This window comes from Acipenser ruthenus, chromosome 44, assembly GCF_902713425.1.
Source record: "Acipenser ruthenus chromosome 44, fAciRut3.2 maternal haplotype, whole genome shotgun sequence".
Classification (NCBI taxonomy): Eukaryota; Metazoa; Chordata; class Actinopteri; order Acipenseriformes; family Acipenseridae; genus Acipenser; species Acipenser ruthenus.
Genome location: NC_081232.1, coordinates 6,439,562 through 6,460,775, shown reverse-complemented (window position 1 = coordinate 6,460,775; position 21,214 = coordinate 6,439,562). Strand labels below are relative to the sequence as shown.

The following is a 21,214-nucleotide window of genomic DNA, read 5'->3' as shown; positions in this document are numbered from 1 at the left end:
ACCACTTCAAGAAATCCTCTCTTGCTTCCAACCTACTGGCCTGAAGCTAAATCCATCCAAATGCTGTCTTGCTCGGGACCATGTTGTTTTCCTTGGGCACATTGTCTCCAGACAGGGAATAAGACCTGATCCCCAGAATGTGAAAAGTGTTGCAGAGTGGCCAGTCCCACGCACACCAACAGAAGTGCAAGCTTTTGTAGGACTTTGTTCCTACTATAGGAAGTTTATCAAAGAACTTTGCACATCATGCAGTCCCATTACACAAGCTGACTGAAAAGAATACTGCTTTTCAGTGGACCGCTGCATGCCATGATGCATTCTGTTACCTGAAGGATTTCTTGTCACAGCCACCTGTAATTGTTTCTCCAGACTTCACAAAGCCTTTCCGACTTTACACAGATGTGTCTTGCTCTGTCATTGGAGCTGTACTTGCTGTCCAAAACCACTGTGAGTCAGTCATTGCATATGCCAGCTTACTTAAAGACGTTTCAAGTTGCTTTCAAGTCTGCTGCCGAAAATAACCACCATGCTAGGCTGCAGCAAAAGCGTGCATATGACCAACATGTCAGGCATAACCCCTATCAGAAAGGTTATCTGGTGTGGTAACATGACCCTACTATGGCCCGAATGAAGCTTTCCCGTCACTGAAAGGGGCCTTATGAGATTCTGGACTGTCTTGGATCCACTGAAGATGACCCAGGTGTGAACTACAGGATTCAATACTTGCTGGAACCTCAGGTGGTACATTATAATCACCTTCGGAAATACACCTCCCATGTACCCCAGCATGTGAGGATGAGATTGGCAGAACACCAGTCTATTCCTAAAGAGACGCCACAGTTAACAGCTTTGTTGGGAGCCTTGACCTTTAGATGGCCAGACAACTGTCTGTGAGCACTGTCCCTGAACAACCTAGGAGCCAGTCAAACCCATCAGTGAGGGACCCCCGCCCATCTGTTTCAGTAGAGCAGACCACTCACTCACCACCAGGGACTAACTTGCACCGTTTCCCAGTAACAGGCAGAGGGCCTACAGCTCCAACTGCAATTTCTCCAAGTCCTGTAGTCCATCATGAGAGACAAATCAAACCCCCAAAACGCTGTCAAGATTTTGTAATGTCTTCAACTTAACATTAACATTTATATTTACAAAATGAATAATTCATGTAAAACAACATTAATAAAATATAATTAATAATAAATGAAAATACTTACTGTTAAAAGGCTAGCAAGTATGTTGATTAAACTCTCCTAGTAGCATTAAGCTTGCTGTATAGTATTGCTTAATAGTGTATGCGTGTTTGCCTTCTAATTGTTTGTATAAAGTTATTTAAAGGTTTTGTATTCGTAAGCGTAATTATAGGAGGCTGTGTGGTCCAGTGGTTAAAGAAACGGGTTTGTAACCACGAGGTCCCCGGTTCAAATCCCACCTCAGCCACTGACTCATTGTGTGACCCTGAGCAAGTCACTTAACCTCCTTGTGCTCCGTCTTTTGGGTGAGACATAATTGTAAGTGACTCTGCAGCTGATGCATAGTTCACACACCCTAGTCTCTGTAAGTCGCCTTGGATAAAGGTGTCTGCTAAATAAACAAATAATAATAATAATAATTAATTGACAAAACCACTGTGTGGGGTGGAGCAGTTGTTGACAATTTGTGAACTGTTTTAATAAAACTGTCAGATTGTAATCTGTGTGCATCCCACTGAGTTGTTGATATTAGAGTTATTTCTTCACCACATGTGAACCCAAATATTACAATTGTAAGTAAAAAAACGTGATTTGGTATAATTTAATGATAATCATATTACTAATACATGAATCATGATTATAGCAGTAGTTTTTAAATATTCTGTAAATATTTCATCTAATAATTAAACAGTACGATGTGGGTCTGTCAGGTCTTGTTTTCAAAAAATATCGGCACTGACATTATATACAAATCAATGGAATACTGTTTGTGTGTGTATGTATGTGTGTGTCTGTGTGTGTGTGTGTGTGTGTATGTGTGTGTGTGTGTGTGTGTTTAATAGAGAGAGAATACATGCATGTCTCCAGTCTTACGTGGTTTTCACGATCACTTTGCATTAAGTTCAAGCCAAAATTGTAGATATTTATTATTTATTTGTAGATATTTATCTTTTCGCCTATTGATTCTCTCCATTGCCACTGTACTTCAACCTTCCTGCAATTATCGGGCAGTGTGTTCCAGGCTTAAGGTTACAAATTGTTAAAACAAGTGAACAAATCTCATTCATAACCACAAGTATATAAAAGTCTAAAATATTTTCAGAACATACAAATATTGAATGATCTAGGTAGTCTCTGTATCGTCTGAGTCACAGCCGCTGTCTTTTAAATTTCTGTTTCGAGGTGAGTTGTAGTCTTTGGTTAATTAAAACCCTCCTTTTCCTCAGTGCAAATTTACTCCTAATAAATTATGGCAATTAACACAGATTTGCTTTTAAATGCCTACGCAAACAAAAGAAATAGTCTCAAGAAGCCCTGCTCGTTAAGATATTAACATTATTTCGTAAATCAACATAATTTCAGAAATCACATTAGGGCAAAACGAAATAGGCATAGCGACTGCTTGAAAATGCCAAAATCAATGCTACATACCGATTTCTTGATTAACACTGGAGTTATCATTTACTATGTTTTGAAAATCATGCCTGACACGCACACACACACACACAAACTCACAAATGGACCCACGCACACACATAGAGACATTCACAATTTGTCACTACAATATAATTCCTTCTTCTTAGTGTCTGTGCTCATTTACTACATTCTTCCAGAGTTTAGTTTCATTAAAGCTACAGACAGACAAACAGACAGACAAACAGACAGAGCCCCACAATCCTGTTCAGTTTGACGCTACAATATAATCCCTTCTTCTTGGTGTCTGTGTTAGTTTACTACATTCTGAAGAGTTTAGTTTCATTAAAGCTGCAGACAGACAGACAGACAGACAGACAGACAGAGCGAGCCCCACAATCCTGTTCAGTTTGACGCTACAATATAATCCCTTCTTCTTGGTGTCTGTGTTAGTTTACTACATTCTGAAAAGAGTTTGGTTTCATTAAAGCTACAGACAGACAGACGGACAGACAGACAGACAGACAGACAGACAGAGCCCCACAATCCTGTTCAGTTCACTACAACATGATTCCTTTTTCTTGGTGTCTGTGTTTCTTCTGTTTTTCACCCTGTGCAGTTTCTGATTGCAGTCAGGGTTGAATTTAACCCCCTGTGTACCTGCCTGTTTTTCCTGTTTTTCTTTCAGAAATGTCAACGATTTCAGAAGAGGATTCCACAACTCTGATAAGAGAGCAACCATACAACGGTGAGAGAATCACAAACACACACACAAACAGGCAGGCAGACAGAGAGACAGACAGACAGACGGACACACACACAGACAGACAGGCAGACAGACAGGTAGGCAGACAAATACACAGACAGACAAACAGACAGTGGCACTACAATGTCAATGCAATAATGGTTCTGTATTACACTGAGAGGCAATGGCAGCACAACTGTATATTTGTATGTGTCTTTTAAAGCATTTTGTCTTTCTCACCCCCTTCTCTCTCCCTCTCTCTCCTCTCCTCTCCCTCTCTCTTTCGCTCCATCTCCCCCTCTCTCTCTCCAGTCACTCAGAAGGCACAGCCTCACACCCTGCTGTTAATGAAGCGGTATTGGATTCTGCTTGTGACCCCGTTCTGCGCTGTGATTATCGGGGCACTGCTATTCACCCTCACTCTGCACCTGCAACACAGGAGAGGTGAGTACAGACTAGAACACGCGGAGAGAGTGCAGACTAGAACACTTAAAGAGAGTACAGACTAGAACATGAGGGGAGAGTACAGACTAGAACACGAGGGGAGAGTACAGACTAGAACACGAGGGGAGAGTACAGACTAGAACACGAGGGGAGAGTACAGACTAGAACATGAGGGGAGAGTACAGACTAGAACATGAGGAGAGAGTGCAGACTAGAACACGAGGGGAGAGTACAGACTAGAACACGAGGGGAGAGTACAGACTAGAACATGAGGACAGAGTGCAGACTAGAACATGAGGAGAGAGTGCAGACTAGAACATGAGGAGAGTACAGACTAGAACAGGAGGGGAGAGTACAGACTAGAACACGCGGAGAGAGTGCAGACTAGAACACTTAAAGAGAGTACAGACTAGAACACGAGGGGAGAGTACAGACTAGAACACGAGGGGAGAGTACAGACTAGAACACGAGGGGAGAGTACAGACTAGAACATGATGACAGAGTGCAGACTAGAACATGAGGACAGAGTGCAGACTAGAACATGAGGAGAGAGTACAGACTAGAACATGAGGACAGAGGGCAGACTAGGACATGAGGAGAGAGTACAGACTAGAACATGAGGACAGAGTGCAGACTAGAACATGAGGAGAGAGTACAGACTAGAACATGAGGACAGAGTGCAGACTAGAACATGAGGAGAGAGTACAGACTAGAACATGAGGACAGAGTGCAGACTAGAACATGAGGAGAGAGTGCAGACTAGAACATGATGACAGAGTGCAGACTAGAACATGAGGAGAGAGTACAGACTAGAACATGATGACAGAGTGCAGACTAGAACATGAGGAGAGAGTGCAGACTAGAACATGAGGACAGAGTGCAGACTAGAACATGAGGACAGAGTGCAGACTAGAACATGAGGAGAGAGTGCAGACTAGAACATGAGGACAGAATGCAGACTAGAACATGAGGACAGAGTGCAGACTAGAACATGAGGACAGAGTGCAGACTAGAACATGAGGAGAGAGTACAGACTAGAACATGAGGAGAGAGTACAGACTAGAACATGAGGACAGAGTGCAGACTAGAACATGAGGAGAGAGTGCAGACTAGAACATGAGGACAGAGTGCAGACTAGAACATGAGGAGAGAGTGCAGACTAGAACATGAGGAGAGAGTACAGACTAGAACATGAGGACAGAGTGCAGACTAGAACATGAGGAGAGAGTGCAGACTAGAACATGAGGACAGAGTGCAGACTAGAACATGAGGAGAGAGTACAGACTAGAACATGAGGACAGAGTGCAGACTAGAACATGAGGAGAGAGTGCAGACTAGAACATGAGGACAGAGTGCAGACTAGAACATGAGGACAGAGTGCAGACTAGAACATGAGGAGAGAGTACAGACTAGAACATGAGGGGAGACTAGAACATGAGGAGAGAGTACAGACTAGAACATGAGGAGAGAGTGCAGACTAGAACATGAGGAGAGAGTACAGACTAGAACATGAGGGGAGACTAGAACATGAGGAGAGAGTGAAGACTAGAACATGAGGAGAGAGTACAGACTAGAACATGAGGGGAGACTAGAACATGAGGAGAGAGTGCAGACTAGAACATGAGGAGAGACTAGAACATGAGGAGAGAGTGCAGACTAGAACATGAGGAGAGAGTACAGACTAGAACATGAGGGGAGACTAGAACATGAGGAGAGAGTGCAGACTAGAACATGAGGAGAGAGTACAGACTAGAACATGATGAGAGAGTACAGACTAGAACATGAGGAGAGTGTAGACTAGAACATGAGGAGAGAGTGCAGACTAGAACATGAGGACAGAGTGCAGACTAGAACATGAGGAGAGAGTACAGACTAGAACATGAGGACAGAGTGCAGACTAGAACATGAGGAGAGAGTGCAGACTAGAACATGAGGACAGAGTGCAGACTAGAACATGAGGACAGAGTGCAGACTAGAACATGAGGACAGAGTGCAGACTAGAACATGAGGAGAGAGTACAGACTAGAACATGAGGGGAGACTAGAACATGAGGAGAGAGTACAGACTAGAACATGAGGGGAGACTAGAACATGAGGAGAGAGTGCAGACTAGAACATGAGGAGAGAGTACAGACTAGAACATGAGGGGAGACTAGAACATGAGGAGAGAGTGCAGACTAGAACATGAGGAGAGACTAGAACATGAGGAGAGAGTGCAGACTAGAACATGAGGAGAGAGTACAGACTAGAACATGAGGGGAGACTAGAACATGAGGAGAGAGTGCAGACTAGAACATGAGGAGAGAGTACAGACTAGAACATGAGGAGAGAGTACAGACTAGAACATGAGGAGAGTACAGACTAGAACATGAGGAGAGTACAGACTAGAACAGGAGGAGAGAGTACAGACTAGAACATGAGGAGAGAGTGCAGACTAGAACATGAGGAGAGAGTACAGACTAGAACATGAGGAGAGAGTACAGACTAGAACATGAGGAGAGTGCAGACTAGAACATGAGGAGAGTACAGACTAGAACAGGAGGAGAGTACAGACTAGAACAGGAGGAGAGAGTACAGACTAGAACATGAGGAGAGAGTACAGACTAGAACATGAGGAGAGAGTACAGACTAGAACATGAGGAGAGAGTACAGACTAGAACAGGAGGGTAGAGTACAGACTAGAACATGAGGACAGAGTGCAGACTATGGTAGCCCTTGATAGCCATTGGTAAAGATCAGGTGTGTCTTATTAAACTCACAGTAAAATCAGGAATGGATCAAATTGCTATGCAACAGGAGTCTTATTTCCATCCCTGTAACTGCAATTTAATAACACTAGATGACTGTAATTATATTGTAACTGCAGTTAGACTGTTCTAGAATTAGACTTTATGAATGGTAATAAGACTCCTGTCACACAGCAGTTTTACCCATTCCAGGTTTTACTACCAGCTTGATTAGCCACAGTGTGTCTAGGTAACACACTTAGGTGTGTCTTATTATTAAACTCATAGTACCTTATTACCATCTGTCTGTGTGTGTTGTCTGTCTGTCTGTCTGTCTCTGTGTCTGTCTGCGTGTCTGTCTGTGTGTGTGTGTGTGTGTGTGTCTCATACAGAGCTTAAATATCGACTACAGGAGCAGAAGAAACAGGAGAGAATGAAAATCTTTCGCAGGTAAAAAATAAATAAATCTATATATATATATATATTTAAGATATATACGATCTTCAGGGTTAGGGTTAGGGTTGGGGTTGGGGCTTATCTTGGCAAGAGCCAAGTTCAAATCAGCATGAAGTTTTAACATCTACTCTCATGTAATGGAAATCATTTTATATATATATGTAACTATGTAATTTTTTCCAATCCCCCTCCTGTCCTGTTTGCTGGTGTTCTGCTTCAATCGTTGTGAGTGGTTCTGGGTTCTGTTTCTCCTCCAATGTCCAGTTTTTATCATTTTAATATCTGACTTCACCTGGCTTTCAGAAGCTTGTCTGGAGAATCTAACTGTCGGGTGCTAAAAATGCCTTCCTCATGCCATTTAAATCCTTTGCCAGCTCCACCTACATCTGAAACTTTACTTCTCTTTCTATCTATCTATCTATCTATCTATCTATCTATCTATCGACGTATTTTGCCTGGCGGAGTGAGTGCAGAGTGGAGTGGTTGTGAGTGTGAGCTCTGCTGGCAGGTTTGTCGGTCTTTTCCTCTTTTTTTGTCTTTATACTGATTTGCACGTATTGTTTAAAGTGCCATCCTAGAGTGTAGGATGGCCGGGACAGGAGGGAGGCCGCCTCCAAACTTTCCTCCGAGGGTTTCATACTTTTGGAGGAATGTGTCCTCGCTATTGGGGATGTAGTCGGCTGTGACAGTGTAAAATCAGCTTCTCGCATGAGCGGGTCGATTGTAGTTTTTTTAGGTCAGTGAATAACACTTTTCTCCCAGTAATTCCTTTAGCTGTCCCCGCTAGGAAAATCACCCTCTCTAATGTTTCCCCTTTCCTGAAAAATGAGGTGATAGAGAGGGAGCTTGCTAGATATGAGCAGCTCATGTCCGGGCTGAAGAGAATCCCTTTAGGCTGCAAGTCACCACATCTTAAACATGTCATTTCATTCAGACGGCAGTTGTTTATGATTTTAAAAAACATCGATGAAGATCTTAACATTATGCTTAAGTTTAAGGTGGATGGCAGTGATTATCTCATTTATGCAACCTCTGACTCGATGAAGTGTTTCAGATGTGGGACTGAAGGTCACATTGTGAAAAACTGTCCCGAGAAAGAGAGTAGGAAGCAGGCTGGGAGACGAGACTGCTGATAAACAGAAGCCAGGACCGGCCGGTGCTTTCGGATCAGTACCTGCGGGCAACAGGGAGGGAGAGCAGGCTAGTGGCAGCAGGGCAGCTGAGCACCAGACACCGCGGACACAGGAGGAAGGCAGTGACGCAGTGCTGGGGGCCGGAAAACCAAACCAAAATAGCGAAGATACAGCGAAAGCAAAACAAATTCATTCTGAAAGTGGTGCGGGCATGGGGGAAGAAAAGAATGGTATAAACAATAAAACTACTGACAGTGAGTGCCCAGACAGTCACGGAACAGAGGGAGAGAAGGAGCAATAGAAACAGAGACGGTTGCTAGTGTGTGGGGAGACGTGCAGATACAGGTAGGAGGGGTACAGTCTGCGGAGGACAGTGAGGTTTTTAGATTGCCAGGGAAAAAAGGGCTAATAAAACAGAGGACAGTGCTGTCACTAAAAACACAGCGTTTCTTTCCGCTGTAGACAGTGATGATGAAGGCAGTATTATAGATTCCTGGGCATGTATAAACCCCGGGGAGGGTATAGTGTTCAAAGTATTAAAGATTTCCTGGAGCAGGGCGAAGGGGAATTGATGTTGAGGATTGTTTTGCCGATATTGATTTGTTTCTGAGCTCAGTGTAAGGTTTAAAACAAAACTTTTCTGCTCAGGAAACGTTTGATGCTCAGGAACTAGTGCGCCTGAAATACATATCGAGCAAACTCAGTGGCAATGTTAAACACAGTCAGTCATGATGGCCAGTGCACTCCAAATTCTCTTTCACTTTACTGTGCTTGTTTTTCTTTTCTGAATATCAGTGTGTTTCCTTTTCAAACTCTACAATGACTAGTTTTAATATTGGGTGCCTTATTATTAATGGCTGTAGAAATGCTATTAAAAGAGCCACATTGTTTGAATATATCTCGCAGAAAAGTCTGCATGTTACGTTTTTGCAGGAGACTCACATAGATGGGGGAAATCAGGTTGATTGGGAAAAGGATTGGAAAGGATTTTTTTTTCAGTAATAGAACCAATGTGAGTGCTGGGGTTGGCATTTCGTTTTCTGAGGGGTTTAAACCGAGCTCTTTAATTGTCTGTGATGTCATACAAGGAAGTCTATTCAGAGTCCAGGTGGTTATTGAAGGCAGAGTGTTTGTTTTTATTAATGTCTATGCACCTACTGACGGCAGGGAGACATTAAGCTTTCTCCAGAGGCTTGAAGACATTTTGCCAGAATGTAAAATGGAAGAGGTGTTGGTTTTAGATGGGGATTTTAATTGCACAGCTAATAACAGATTCGATTGGAATCACATTGAGCCACATCCCCAGTCTGCCAGGGAACTGGTTAGGATTGTAAACTATATTGAACTAGTTGATGTGTGGAGAAACCTTAATGCAAAGGATAGGCAATATACTTTGGTCAAAACACATGGCACTGATGTTTTGATGGCCAGACTGGATCTGTTTTATACTGTTAAACATAATTAGGGCTTCTGATTTTCAGTTATAACTGATAAAACCCGATAAAACACCCCCGATACAAAAAAATTAAATCAGTGGATAGCCAATAAACACCGGAAAACACCAGAAAAACTGTGGAAATGGTTAATCTATTCACGTAGACTTTACCCTTTTCACTACAGACCAATAAGCCTGACTTCTATTATATGTAAACTTATTGAAACTATAATAAGATCCAAAATGGAAAATTACTTATATGGTAACAATATCCTGGGAGACAGCCAGCATGGTTTTAGGAAAGGGAGATCATGTCTAACTAACCTACTTGACTTTTTTGAGGATGCAACATTGAAAATGGATAACTGCAAAGCATACGACATGGTTTATTTAGATTTCCAGAAAGCTTTTGACAAAGTCCCGCATAAAAGATTAATTCTCAAACTGAACGCAGTAGGGATTCAAGGAAATGCATGCACATGGATTAGGGAGTGGTTAACAGGTAGAAAACAGAAAGTACTGATTAGAGGAGAAACCTCAAAATGGAGTGAGGTAACCAGTGGTGTACCACAGGGATCAGTATTAGGTCCTCTGCTATTCCTAATCTACATTAATGATTTAGACTCTGATATATTAAGCAAACTCGTTAAATTTGCAGACGACACAAAAATAGGAGGAGTGGCAGACACTGTTGAAGCAGCAAAGGTCATTCAAAATGATCTAGACAGCATTCAAAATTGGGCAGACACATGGCAAATGAAATTTAATAGAGAAAAGTGTAAAGTATTGCATGCGGGCAATAAAAATGTGCATTATAAATATCGTATGGGAGATACTGAAATTGAAGAAGGGAACTATGAAAAAGACCTAGGAGTTTATGTTGACTCAGAAATGTCTTCATCTAGACAATGTGGGGAAGCTATAAAAAAGGCTAACAAGATGCTTGGATATATTGTGAGAAGTGTTGAATTTAAATCAAGGGAAGTAATGTTAAAACTCTACAATGCATTAGTAAGACCCCACCTAGAATATTGTGTTCAGTTCTGGTCACCTCGTTACAAAAAGGATATTGCTGCTCTAGAAAGAGTGCAAAGAAGAGCAACCAGAATTATCCCGGGTTTAAAAGGCATGTCGTATGCAGACAGGCTAAAAGAATTGAATCTATTCAGTCTTGAACAAAGAAGACTACGCGGCGATCTGATTCAAACATTCAAAATCCTAAAAGGTATAGACAATGTCGACCCGGGGGACTTCTTTGACTTGAAAAAAGAAAAAAGGACCAGGGGTCATAAATGGAGATTAGATAAAGGGGCATTCAGAACAGAAAATAGGAGGCACTTTTTTACACAGAGAATTGTGAGGGTCTGGAACCAACTCCCCAGTAATGTTGTTGAAGCTGACACCCTGGGATCCTTCAAGAAGCTGCTTGATGAGATTCTGGGATCAATAAGCTACTAACAACCAAACGAGCAAGATGGGCTGAATGGCCTCCTCTCGTTTGTAAACTTTCTTATGTTCTTATGTTCTTATGTTCTTATTAAAAAAAATAAAACCTACTACAAAATAATCATAAATACATTTCCCTGTGCTGCTGGGCAATGTCCCGCCTTCCTGACTTGTATCTAAGAACATAAGAAAGTTTACAAACGAGAGGAGGCCATTCAGCCCATCTTGCTCGTTTGGTTGTTAGTAGCTTATTGATCACAGAATCTCATCAAGCAGCTTCTTGAAGGATCCCAGGGTGTCAGCTTCAACAACATTACTGGGGAGTTGGTTCCATACCCTCACAATTCTCTGTGTTCTTGCATACTTACATAAATCTTTTCAGAAACACTACATCTCACTCTACAACCTCCTCCCTGGTAGTCTCTCTCTTACACTGGATTCAAGGCTGGCTTTATACAGCCAGGACCCCGCCCTAACAAGACACAGCTGCGTCCTGTTACACAATTAACTCTGGCCATTTTGACTATGGCCTTCTGGGAAACGTAGTCTTTTAGTCGGAAGCCATTTTACCCCACTACACACAGTACCCAGTACACAGACAGCGATTTATTGTGGAAACAGGATTGTCCTTATGTATGCATTGTTACATACTTTACCATACATTCCACAAACCCCTCTGTCACAGTAGCTTTACACAACAAGTACAGTGTTATTAACAACCTGCACGAAACCTGCCTAAAATAAGTTTCAAATGTTTACTCCTGGATGTATTGAGAAGGCAGAGGAGAGAGAGAAGAGAAAAAAAGGCAACTTTAACCCTTAGCAAAAAATACTTAAATTAAAACAACCTTTCTATAAAATCCTTCCCCCTCCCCTCCCCTCTCAATGCTAAAGATTGATGATTGAAGTTTTAAAGAATAAGCTGTAGACATGTCCCTTATCACCAATACAGATTCAGAGTTATGCATTTATAGGATAAAGAAGAAATATGTTTAAATCTGATCCTTGTACAGTCTCCCAGGTCGCCAGACAGACATTTTTTTTCCCTTGACCCATGCTCCCAGACACCTGACCTTGGTGTCTGGACCTCCCATCGCTGGGCCTGGGTCCCAGGTCGCAGCATCAGCAGGCATGGCTGTTCGCCCAGACTCCTGTTTCGCTCTCCCTGGTGAAGCAGACGTTGCTACACTGTCGGCGAGGCTCTCACCTCTGCCGGCAGCTGCAGCCGCCCGGTCACCAGCCTTCACTCCAGTCGCCCTGTCCACACAAGTCGGGTCTCCTGTCGCCATGTCTCGTTCCCTTTGGAGGTGGCACCGGGGACGAAAGCAATCCACCCGCTGACCCCCCAAACCGAAGAGAAACCAGCCGGAGTTATCGAACGGACCAGTGGTGCTGTTCTGAGGGGGCGGATATGTGACGGAGCTGGTTCCTGCGCAAGTGTGTGCCTGTGAGAAATCAGCTGCGACGCGCAGCCAGAGAAGCGTTGCTAAGCAACGAGTGGAGTGGCAGGCTCGCCCTGAGCTAAGATGATCGGGAGGTCTGGATTGGCTGGGGGGCCTGGGGATGCTGCGCAGAGCTCAAAAAGCGGCTGTGCTACAGCTCGGGGCTGCTGCAAGGCCATTGCTGTACAGACGGGCGCTGAGTGAGAGTTTGTTTACATCCAGGAGGGAAGCGTCCGCTCTGCGGGAACGACTACTACGGAGCCCTTTAACTGCAAGACAGGGCCTGAGAAGGCGATTGCGAAGCCAGGACCGTCAGAACAGCCCGGAGTCGCTGGGAGGCCAGGACTTCAGAAATAACACAACAGAAGTAGCTCAGCTTAGGGGATGTGGATCCCAAAACAGCATAGATAGGGTTAACCATAGAATAGTAAGGTTCCTGGAGCGGGACGTTCCTTTTAGTGGGACTAGCGCTTGTCATTTTGTGTGGCAAACTTTTATTTTTAGCTTTTGTTTTTGTTTTTATTTCTTTATTGACTGTACCATTGCTGGTACCCTAGTGTCAGCTCTGTGTTAAAATGAAATCTGTGCGACTGCGTGGCGTATCAACACCAATGCTCTGTACAAGTATGTGGAGCTCGCTTCTTGCCTGGAGCGCTGTTTCTAGTGTGTAGCTCGCTTCTTTCCTGGAGCGCTGTTTCTAGTGTGTGGAGCTCGCTTCTTGCCTGGAGCCCTGTTTCTAGTGTGTGGAGCTCGCTTCTTTCCTGGAGTGCTGTTTCTAGTGTGTGGAGCTCGCTTCTTTCCTGGAGCGCTGTTTCTAGTGTGTGGAGCTCGCTTCTTGCCTGGAGTGCTGTTTCTAGTGTGTGGAGCTCGCTTCTTGCCTGGAGCGCTGTTTCTAGTGTGTGGAGCTCGCTTCTTGCCTGGAGCCCTGTTTCTAGTGTGTGGAGCTCGCTTCTTGCCTGGAGCCCTGTTTCTAGTGTGTGGAGCTCGCTTCTTGCCTGGAGCGCTGTTTCTAGTGTGTGGAGCTCGCTTCTTGCCTGGAGTGCTGTTTCTAGTGTGTGGAGCTCGCTTCTTGCCTGGAGCGCTGTTTCTAGTGTGTGCAGCTCGCTTCTTGCCTGGAGTGCTGTTTCTAGTGTGTGGAGCTCGCTTCTTGCCTGGAGCCCTGTTTCTAGTGTGTGGAGCTTGCTTCTTGCCTGGAGCGCTGTTTCTAGTGTGTAGCTCGCTTCTTGCCTGGAGTGCTGTTTCTAGTGTGTGGAGCTCGCTTCTTGCCTGGAGCGCTGTTTCTAGTGTGTGGAGCTCGCTTCTTGCCTGGAGCCCTGTTTCTAGTGTGTGGAGCTCGCTTCTTGCCTGGAGCGCTGTTTCTAGTGTGTGGAGCTCGCTTCTTGCCTGGAGTGCTGTTTCTAGTGTGTGGAGCTCGCTTCTTGCCTGGAGTGCTGTTTCTAGTGTGTGGAGCTTGCTTCTTGCCTGGAGCGCTGTTTCTAGTGTGTGGAGCTCGCTTCTTGCCTGGAGCGCTGTTTCTAGTGTGTGGAGCTCGCTTCTTGCCTGGAGTGCTGTTTCTAGTGTGTGGAGCTCGCTTCTTGCCTGGAGTGCTGTTTCTAGTGTGTGGAGCTCGCTTCTTGCCTGGAGTGCTGTTTCTAGTGTGTGGAGCTCGCTTCTTGCCTGGAGTGCTGTTTCTAGTGTGTGGAGCTCGCTTCTTGCCTGGAGCCCTGTTTCTAGTGTGTGGAGCTTTCTTAGTGTGGGAAGCGCACCGTATGGGAATCACACCCTTTGAAAGTCATGCGGCTGCTTTTGTGATTCTCACTTCCACCCTGTGATTGGTCAGTTTGTTTATTTTGGGCTGTGCCCGAGTCCAGGTGTGGTGTTTCTCATTGGTTGTCTCATCCAGAGACGGCCCCTTGTTCTCAATTGGTTAGCTGTTTCGCCCCCTGAGATGGACTGTTTTCTGTCTGAGGTGTCAAAGCATCCAAAACTGTCTGGCTTGCTTTGTGCAAGATAATACTGGCGCCAAATGATTTATTCAGCGATGGAGGAAGATCAAACACTTGTCCAGCTGTTAGTTTATGACTCTTTTTAAAAGCATTCTTTGTCAGTGGGGGAGTTTGTGACCAGAAGCCAAGTAGACACAGAGAATGGCTTAGGACCCCCCCCCCCCCCCCCCCTGCCATTTGTATATTTCAATTCTGTTAATTTCATACACAGAATGATATTACTCATCATTTTAAACCTTTTTTTTTTTAATCCAAGGGAGAGTATTGCACATTCAGGCTTGTTTGAAAAATAAAATGTTTAATTGTATTATTGTTATGCTCCCAAAATGGGCGAGAACAAGAAGATTTGTTTCAGATCCTGAATGATGATTTAGAAGAGTGCAAGCTAGAGGAAGTGGTTTTATTAGGTGGGGATTTTAACTGTACAGAAAATAAACTGATTGACAGGAATAGTTCAGAGCTTCATCCCGGATAAGTCAGGAAGCTGGTTTCAGTGTTAGCTGCTCATGACCTTGGTGATGTGTGGAGATCAACACACAGCACAGATAGACAGTACACTTTTCCTTAGAAAGGTTGGATAAATGTTATCAATCAATCAAACAATATTTATTTATTTATATAGCGCCTTTCATAGTGGACCACCATCACAAAGCGCTTTACAAGGTAGTGAAAAACAATGCATAATACATTAAATACAGTGAAATACAGGGCATAGTACATTAAATACAAACAGTAAAAAACAATGCAAATACATTAAATACAAGCATAACACATTAAATACAAGGCTAGGATGTGAATTCTAAAAATTGTGGATGCTTGTGTCATACAATCATACAAATAAGATGGAGTGAAAAACCTGAAATAGCAATTTAGACAGCAGCTAATAACAGATATCAGGCTTAGAGAGCATTGAAAGCAAGAGAGAACAAGTGGGTCTTGAGAATTGATTTGAAGCGAGCGACGGTGCGAGCTGCACGCACTAAAGCTGGGAGAGAGTTCCAGAGAGTTGGGCCATTATTATTATTATTATTATTATTATTATTATTATTATTATTATTTATTTCTTAGCAGACGTCCTTATCCAGGGCGACTTACAATTGTTACAAGTTATTACATTATTTTTACATACAATTACCCATTCATACAGTTGGGTTTTCACTGGAGCAATCTAGGTAAAGTACCTTGCTCAAGGGTACAGCAGCAGTGTCCCTAGTCCAGAGCCCTAACCACTACTCTAGACTGCTGCCCAAGCTAAAAGAGCGCTCTCCGAGTGTGGGGCGCTTTTGCTTGGGTAAACAAGCAGGCCTGAGTCATCAGGTTGGACAGATACTCTGGACCTGTGTGATGAGGGGCCTTGTAGGCAAGCAGAAGAATTTTGAAAGTAATCCTGAACTTTACAGGTAGTCAGTGCAGCTGGGCAAGACAAGGGGTAATGTGATCATGTTTTTTTCCATGTGGTAAGGATCCTAGCAGCAGCATTTTGAACCAGCTGCAATCGATTTATGGCGGGTGACGGAAGACTACCATAGAGAGAGTTGCAGTAGTCAAGTCGAGGGGAGATGAATGCATGACAGAGTATCTCTGCATCCCAGAGGGAAATGTAGGGATGGACCTTTGAGGTGTTTTGGAGGTGGTAGAAGGAGGATTTGACTACAGAGGAGATTTGGGCACCAAAGGAGAGGTTACTATCCAGAAGTACACCAAGGCTTCGTACAGTGGGGGAAGGCAGCAGCAGACAGTTTCCGAGGTTCAAGGCAGCAATATTGAGATTCTTGAGTTGAATTTTCAATCCTACTAGAAGTTGTTCAGATTTGTTAGTGTTGAGCTGGAGAAAATTGGCAGACATCCAGCCTCTATGTCTTGGATGCAAGCTGAGAGCCGGACCATGGCAGAGGGACATCCAGGGTCTAGTTTTAGGTAGAGCTGGGTGTCATCTGCATAGAAGTGAAACATGAGGCTATGTTGGCGGATGAGGTGACCCAAGGGAAGTATGTAGACATTGAAGAGTAGAGGACCAAGAGCAGACCCTTGGGGGACACCGCAAGTGATCGGGTTTGCGTCAGCACTGCTTCCATCATATAAAACAGACTGCATGCATCCAGATAGGTAAGAGGACAGCCAGGAGTGACAGGTTCCAGAGATCTCAGCATACTTGTGAAGGAGGTCAAGTAGAATGCTATGCTCTATGGTATCAAAAGCAGCAGTTAGGTAAAGGAGGACAAGGACAGAGGGAGCAGCAGCATCCGCATTAAGCAGAAGATCATTTACAATCCAGAGCAGAGCAGTTTCAGAACTGTGATGCTGCCGGAAGCCAGATTGCAGAGATTAAAGCAGATTGTTATCTGTGAGATGTTTCGTCAGCTGGCTGCCTACAGCCCTTTCAAGAGTTTTGGAGAGAAGAGGAAGATTTGATATAGGATGGAAATTAAATAAGATGATGATGTTTATAAGCATCATTTAAATGTATTTATTAAATCAGTGATCTGCCCTACTGTTTTTTCAGATCACGGTAGCGTGATTTTAGGTATGGTAATTCCCTTTCCAAGGTTTTATTCTTCTTATTGGCATTTTAATACAAGATTACTGCAAATGCTCAATTTCTGAAATGTTTTAAGATTTTTTGGGAAAGATGGAGAAGGCAAAAAGTGCCTTTTCTTCCCTGAGATGTAACCAAGGTACAAATAAAAATGCTTCGTCAGCAGTACACTAAAAACATTACAAAAAGTACTAGTGAAGTAATGAAAGAGCTGGAGGCAGACATTACTTATCTCCACAGAACTCTGGAGTCTAGCTATGATAATGGGCGGTTTGAGGACCAAAGACTAAGAAGAGGTACAAGGCACACTGGTACGATAAAGGTTTCAGAGCCTGTCACAGATGGGTGCACCAATTTTTTTTAATTGCTTTGGGAAAAAAGACAGCTCAGAGCAAAGTGATCCACTGTCTTTGTACAGCAGCTGAACAATTGTTGATTGAGCCTAGGGAGATCCGGAGTTATGCTGTGGACTTCTACAAGGACTTGTTCATGGTGGAGGCTGTGGACGAGTCGGAGGGAGCCCAGGGTTTCTTTGAGGGTCTGACCCAGGTACCTGAAAAGGGGAAAGAGAGGCTCGAGGGACAGCTGACAGTGCAAGAGCTTTCTGAAGCTCTGGATGGTCTGAACACAGGAAAGACTGTTTCAGTGTTTTTTTCTGAAAGCATACAAGAACTCAGTGCCTTTAAGCTGCAGGCAAGCAGTACTGACTCTGTTGCCAAAAAAGGAGACCTGTGCAACATTAAGAACTGGCGTCCAATAAGTCTCCTCTGCTCGGACTATAAGATTTTGGCAAAAGCTTTAGCAAACTGCTTATATACTGTAATAGGTTCTATTGTAAAGTCTGAACAAACATACTGTGTACCTAATATGTCTATTTACAGTAGTTGTAACTACACTCATGACATGCAAGTTCTAAATAATTGACAAAAACTGTTTAATATAGTTTCATCTGCAAAAATGAACTGGGGGTTTTTTAATGGAGACTGGGAGGGCAGCAGGCCGCCATATCTCCCAGCAGGATTTCAGTGGACCAAACAAGTGTTTAGGTACCTGGGAGTATTTTTGGGAAGAGATGGAGCTAATAAACATAACTGGGAGGGAGTGCTGGAGCAAGTGAAGGGCAGATTGCAGAGCTGGCACTGGCTCCTTACTAAGTTGTCATTTAGAGTGCTTGTAATTAATAACTTGGTTACATCAATGTTATGGCACAGACGGAGGTGTCCAGATCCTCCAGTGACTCTGCTGAAAGAAATTCAGAAAGTGCTTCTTGTTTTTTTCTGGGATGACCTGCACTGGATCAAGCAGAGTGTGTTTTAACTCTGAGCAGAGGCTTTGCTGCGTTGCTGCGAGCTGCTCTCTCAGCAGAGGCGTGGCTGCATTGCTGTGAGCTGCTCTCTCAGCAGAGGCGTGGCTGCATTGCTGTGAGCTGCTCTCTCAGCAGAGGCTTGGCTGTGTTTGCTGCAAACTGCTCTCTCAGCAGAGGCTTGGCGTTGTTGCTGCGAGCTTCTCTCTCAGCAGAGGCTTGGCGTTGTTGCTGCGAGCTTCTCTCTCAGCAGAGGCTTGGCTGTGTTTGCTGAGAGCTGCTCTCTCAGCAGAGGCTTGGCGTTGTTGCTGCGAGCTTCTCTCTCAGCAGAGGCTTGGCATTGTTGCTGCGAGCTTCTCTCTCAGCAGAGGCTTGGCTGTGTTTGCTGCGAGCTGCTCTCTCAGCAGAGGCTTGGCGTTGTTGCTGCGAGCTTCTCTGTCAGCAGAGGCTTGGCTGTGTTTGCTGCAAACTGCTCTCTCAGCAGAGGCTTGGCTGTGTTTGCTGCGAGCTGCTCTCTCAGCAGAGGCTTGGCTGTGTTGCTGCGAGCTTCTCTCTCAGCAGAGGCTTGGCGTTGTTGCTGCGAGCTTCTCTCTCAGCAGAGGCTTGGCGTTGTTGCTGCGAGCTTCTCTCTCAGCAGAGGCTTGGCTGTGTTGCTGCGAGCTTCTCTCTCAGCAGAGGCTTGGCTGTGTTGCTGCGAGCTTCTCTCTCAGCAGAGGCTTGGCTGCATTGCTGCAAGCTTCTCTCTCAGCAGAGGCTTGGCTGTGTTTGCTGCGAGCTGCTCTCTCAGCAGAGGCTTGGCGTTGTTGCTGCGAGCTTCTCTCTCAGCAGAGGCTTGGCGTTGTTGCTGCGAGCTTCTCTCTCAGCAGAGGCTTGGCGTTGTTGCTGCGAGCTTCTCTCTCAGCAGAGGCTTGGCGTTGTTGCTGCGAGCTTCTCTCTCAGCAGAGGCTTGGCTGCATTGCTGCGAGCTTCTCTCTCAGCAGAGGCTTGGCTGTGTTTGCTGCGAGCTGCTCTCTCAGCAGAGGCTTGGCTGCATTGCTGTGAGCTGCTCTCTCAGCAGAGGCTTGGCTGTGTTTGCTGCGAGCTGCTCTCTCAGCAGAGGCTTGGCGTTGTTGCTGCGAGATTCTCTCTCAGCAGAGGCTTGGCTGCATTGCTGTGAGCTGCTCTCTCAGCAGAGGCTTGACTGCATTGCTGCGAGCTGCTCTCTCAGCAGAGGCTTGGCTGTGTCTGCTGCGAGCTGCTCTCTCAGCAGAGGCTTGGCTCTGTTGGGGGACTTTTTCACTGGTGCCACTACTCTAGAGACAGAGGCCTTGGTGCTGGACATGCAGATCAGGCCAGCAATGGAACGGAGCAAGGATATCCCAGGAAGGCTGCTACAGTTAGACTTGTACATATTGTGAATATTGTGTGTCACGATCAAACACTTTGACAGTCTTAAAGACCTTCCTGACACACAGTGGTGTGAGAGGGTAGGTGTGGAGGTTGCCCCCTGCGACACCCCTTCCCATCCCTACTTGTTTCCCCAGCTGACTCCCCGGACAGGGAGCTGGAAGGGCGCTGCTCCATCTAAAACACTTCATTGACCTCCCTCTGCGCAGCGTGGAGGGGAAGCTCATATACTAGATGTGCTTAAACACAGCTCCAGAACCTCCCCGACACACTGAGAGACTGGCTAGGAGTGGGGGGAGGAAATCAGGCCAGCCTGGAGGGCACTGTACAAACCCCCTCTACCTAAAAGGAGACTCCTGCACACCACTCTTATCTCTGCATAATAGATCCAAGAGTCACTGATAAATGCCCCTTTTGCAGAGAGAGAGAGAGAGAGAGAGAGAGAGAGAGAGAGAGAGAGAGAGAGAGAGAGAGAGAGAGAGAGAGAGACTGCGTTCCACTGTTACATGTCTTGCCAGAGACTGTCCCCACTGTTTGCACGAATACAGTCCTTTTTTCAAGGGGTTAGTACCATACATTAAAACGAAGAGAAATCGATGCCAACTAGCAAACTTGATTTTGTGACAAGCTAAATTAGCAATTTTAAAAAGCAGGAAACACAAGGTGGATGGGACTCAGGGTTGCCAACTCCCTCCAGAATTTACGGACACTTTAAGCCAGGTCAGGTTTTTAACTCGCCTCTCTAACCGCAAATTAATTGATTTTATTGAACATGCAACGTGAGTGTGAATTGCGTGAGCAGCTTCAATAAACGTGTTCAGTTGTTTAATTGCAGTGGCAATTCTATCCAGAGACCATCATAACATATATTAAAATCATATTGTTTGAAATGTTATATGGAAAAACAATATGTATCAAAATAGTGCAATTCCGTCGTTATAGAGAATTCCGCCCTCACCCGCACTCTTTCTCATTTAATCTTGGGGTTATGTATATACAGTGCCTTGCGAAAGTATTCGGCCCCCTTGAACTTTGTGACCTTTTGCCACATTTCAGGCTTCAAACATAAAGATATGAAACTGTAATTTTTTGTGAAGAATCAACAACAAGTGGGACACAATCATGAAGTGGAACGAAATTTATTGGATATTTCAAACTTTTTTAACAAATAAAAAACTGAAAAATTGGGCGTGCAAAATTATTCAGCCCCCTTAAGTTAATACTTTGTAGCGCCACCTTTTGCTGCGATTACAGCTGTAAGTCGCTTGGGGTATGTCTCTATCAGTTTTGCACATCGAGAGACTGAAATTTTTGCCCATTCCTCCTTGCAAAACAGCTCGAGCTGTGAGGTTGGATGGAGAGCATTTGTGAACAGCAGTTTTCAGTTCTTTCCACAGATTCTCGATTGGATTCAGGTCTGGACTTTGACTTGGCCATTCTAACACCTGGATATGTTTATTTGTGAACCATTCCATTGTAGATTTTGCTTTATGTTTTGGATCATTGTCTTGTTGGAAGACAAATCTCCGTCCCAGTCTCAGGTCTTTTGCAGACTCCATCAGGTTTTCTTCCAGA

General features: G+C 44.5%; 1 protein-coding gene across 3 annotated transcripts in view; it reads left to right on the top strand.

The window, feature by feature from the left end:
* LOC117399058 (uncharacterized) overlaps positions 1-21,214 on the top strand; it is a 56,266-nt gene that overhangs the window by 25,075 nt on the left and 9,977 nt on the right. For 2 of the 3 annotated variants that reach the window (XM_033998211.3, XM_033998210.3), the window contains 3 exons: positions 3,292-3,351; positions 3,661-3,792; positions 6,910-6,967. In XM_033998211.3, the coding sequence (XP_033854102.1) occupies positions 3,292-3,351; positions 3,661-3,792; positions 6,910-6,967 (250 nt within the window). The remainder of the gene's footprint in view (positions 1-3,291; positions 3,352-3,660; positions 3,793-6,909; positions 6,968-21,214) is intronic. The other variant, XM_033998212.3, reaches the window with a different exon arrangement.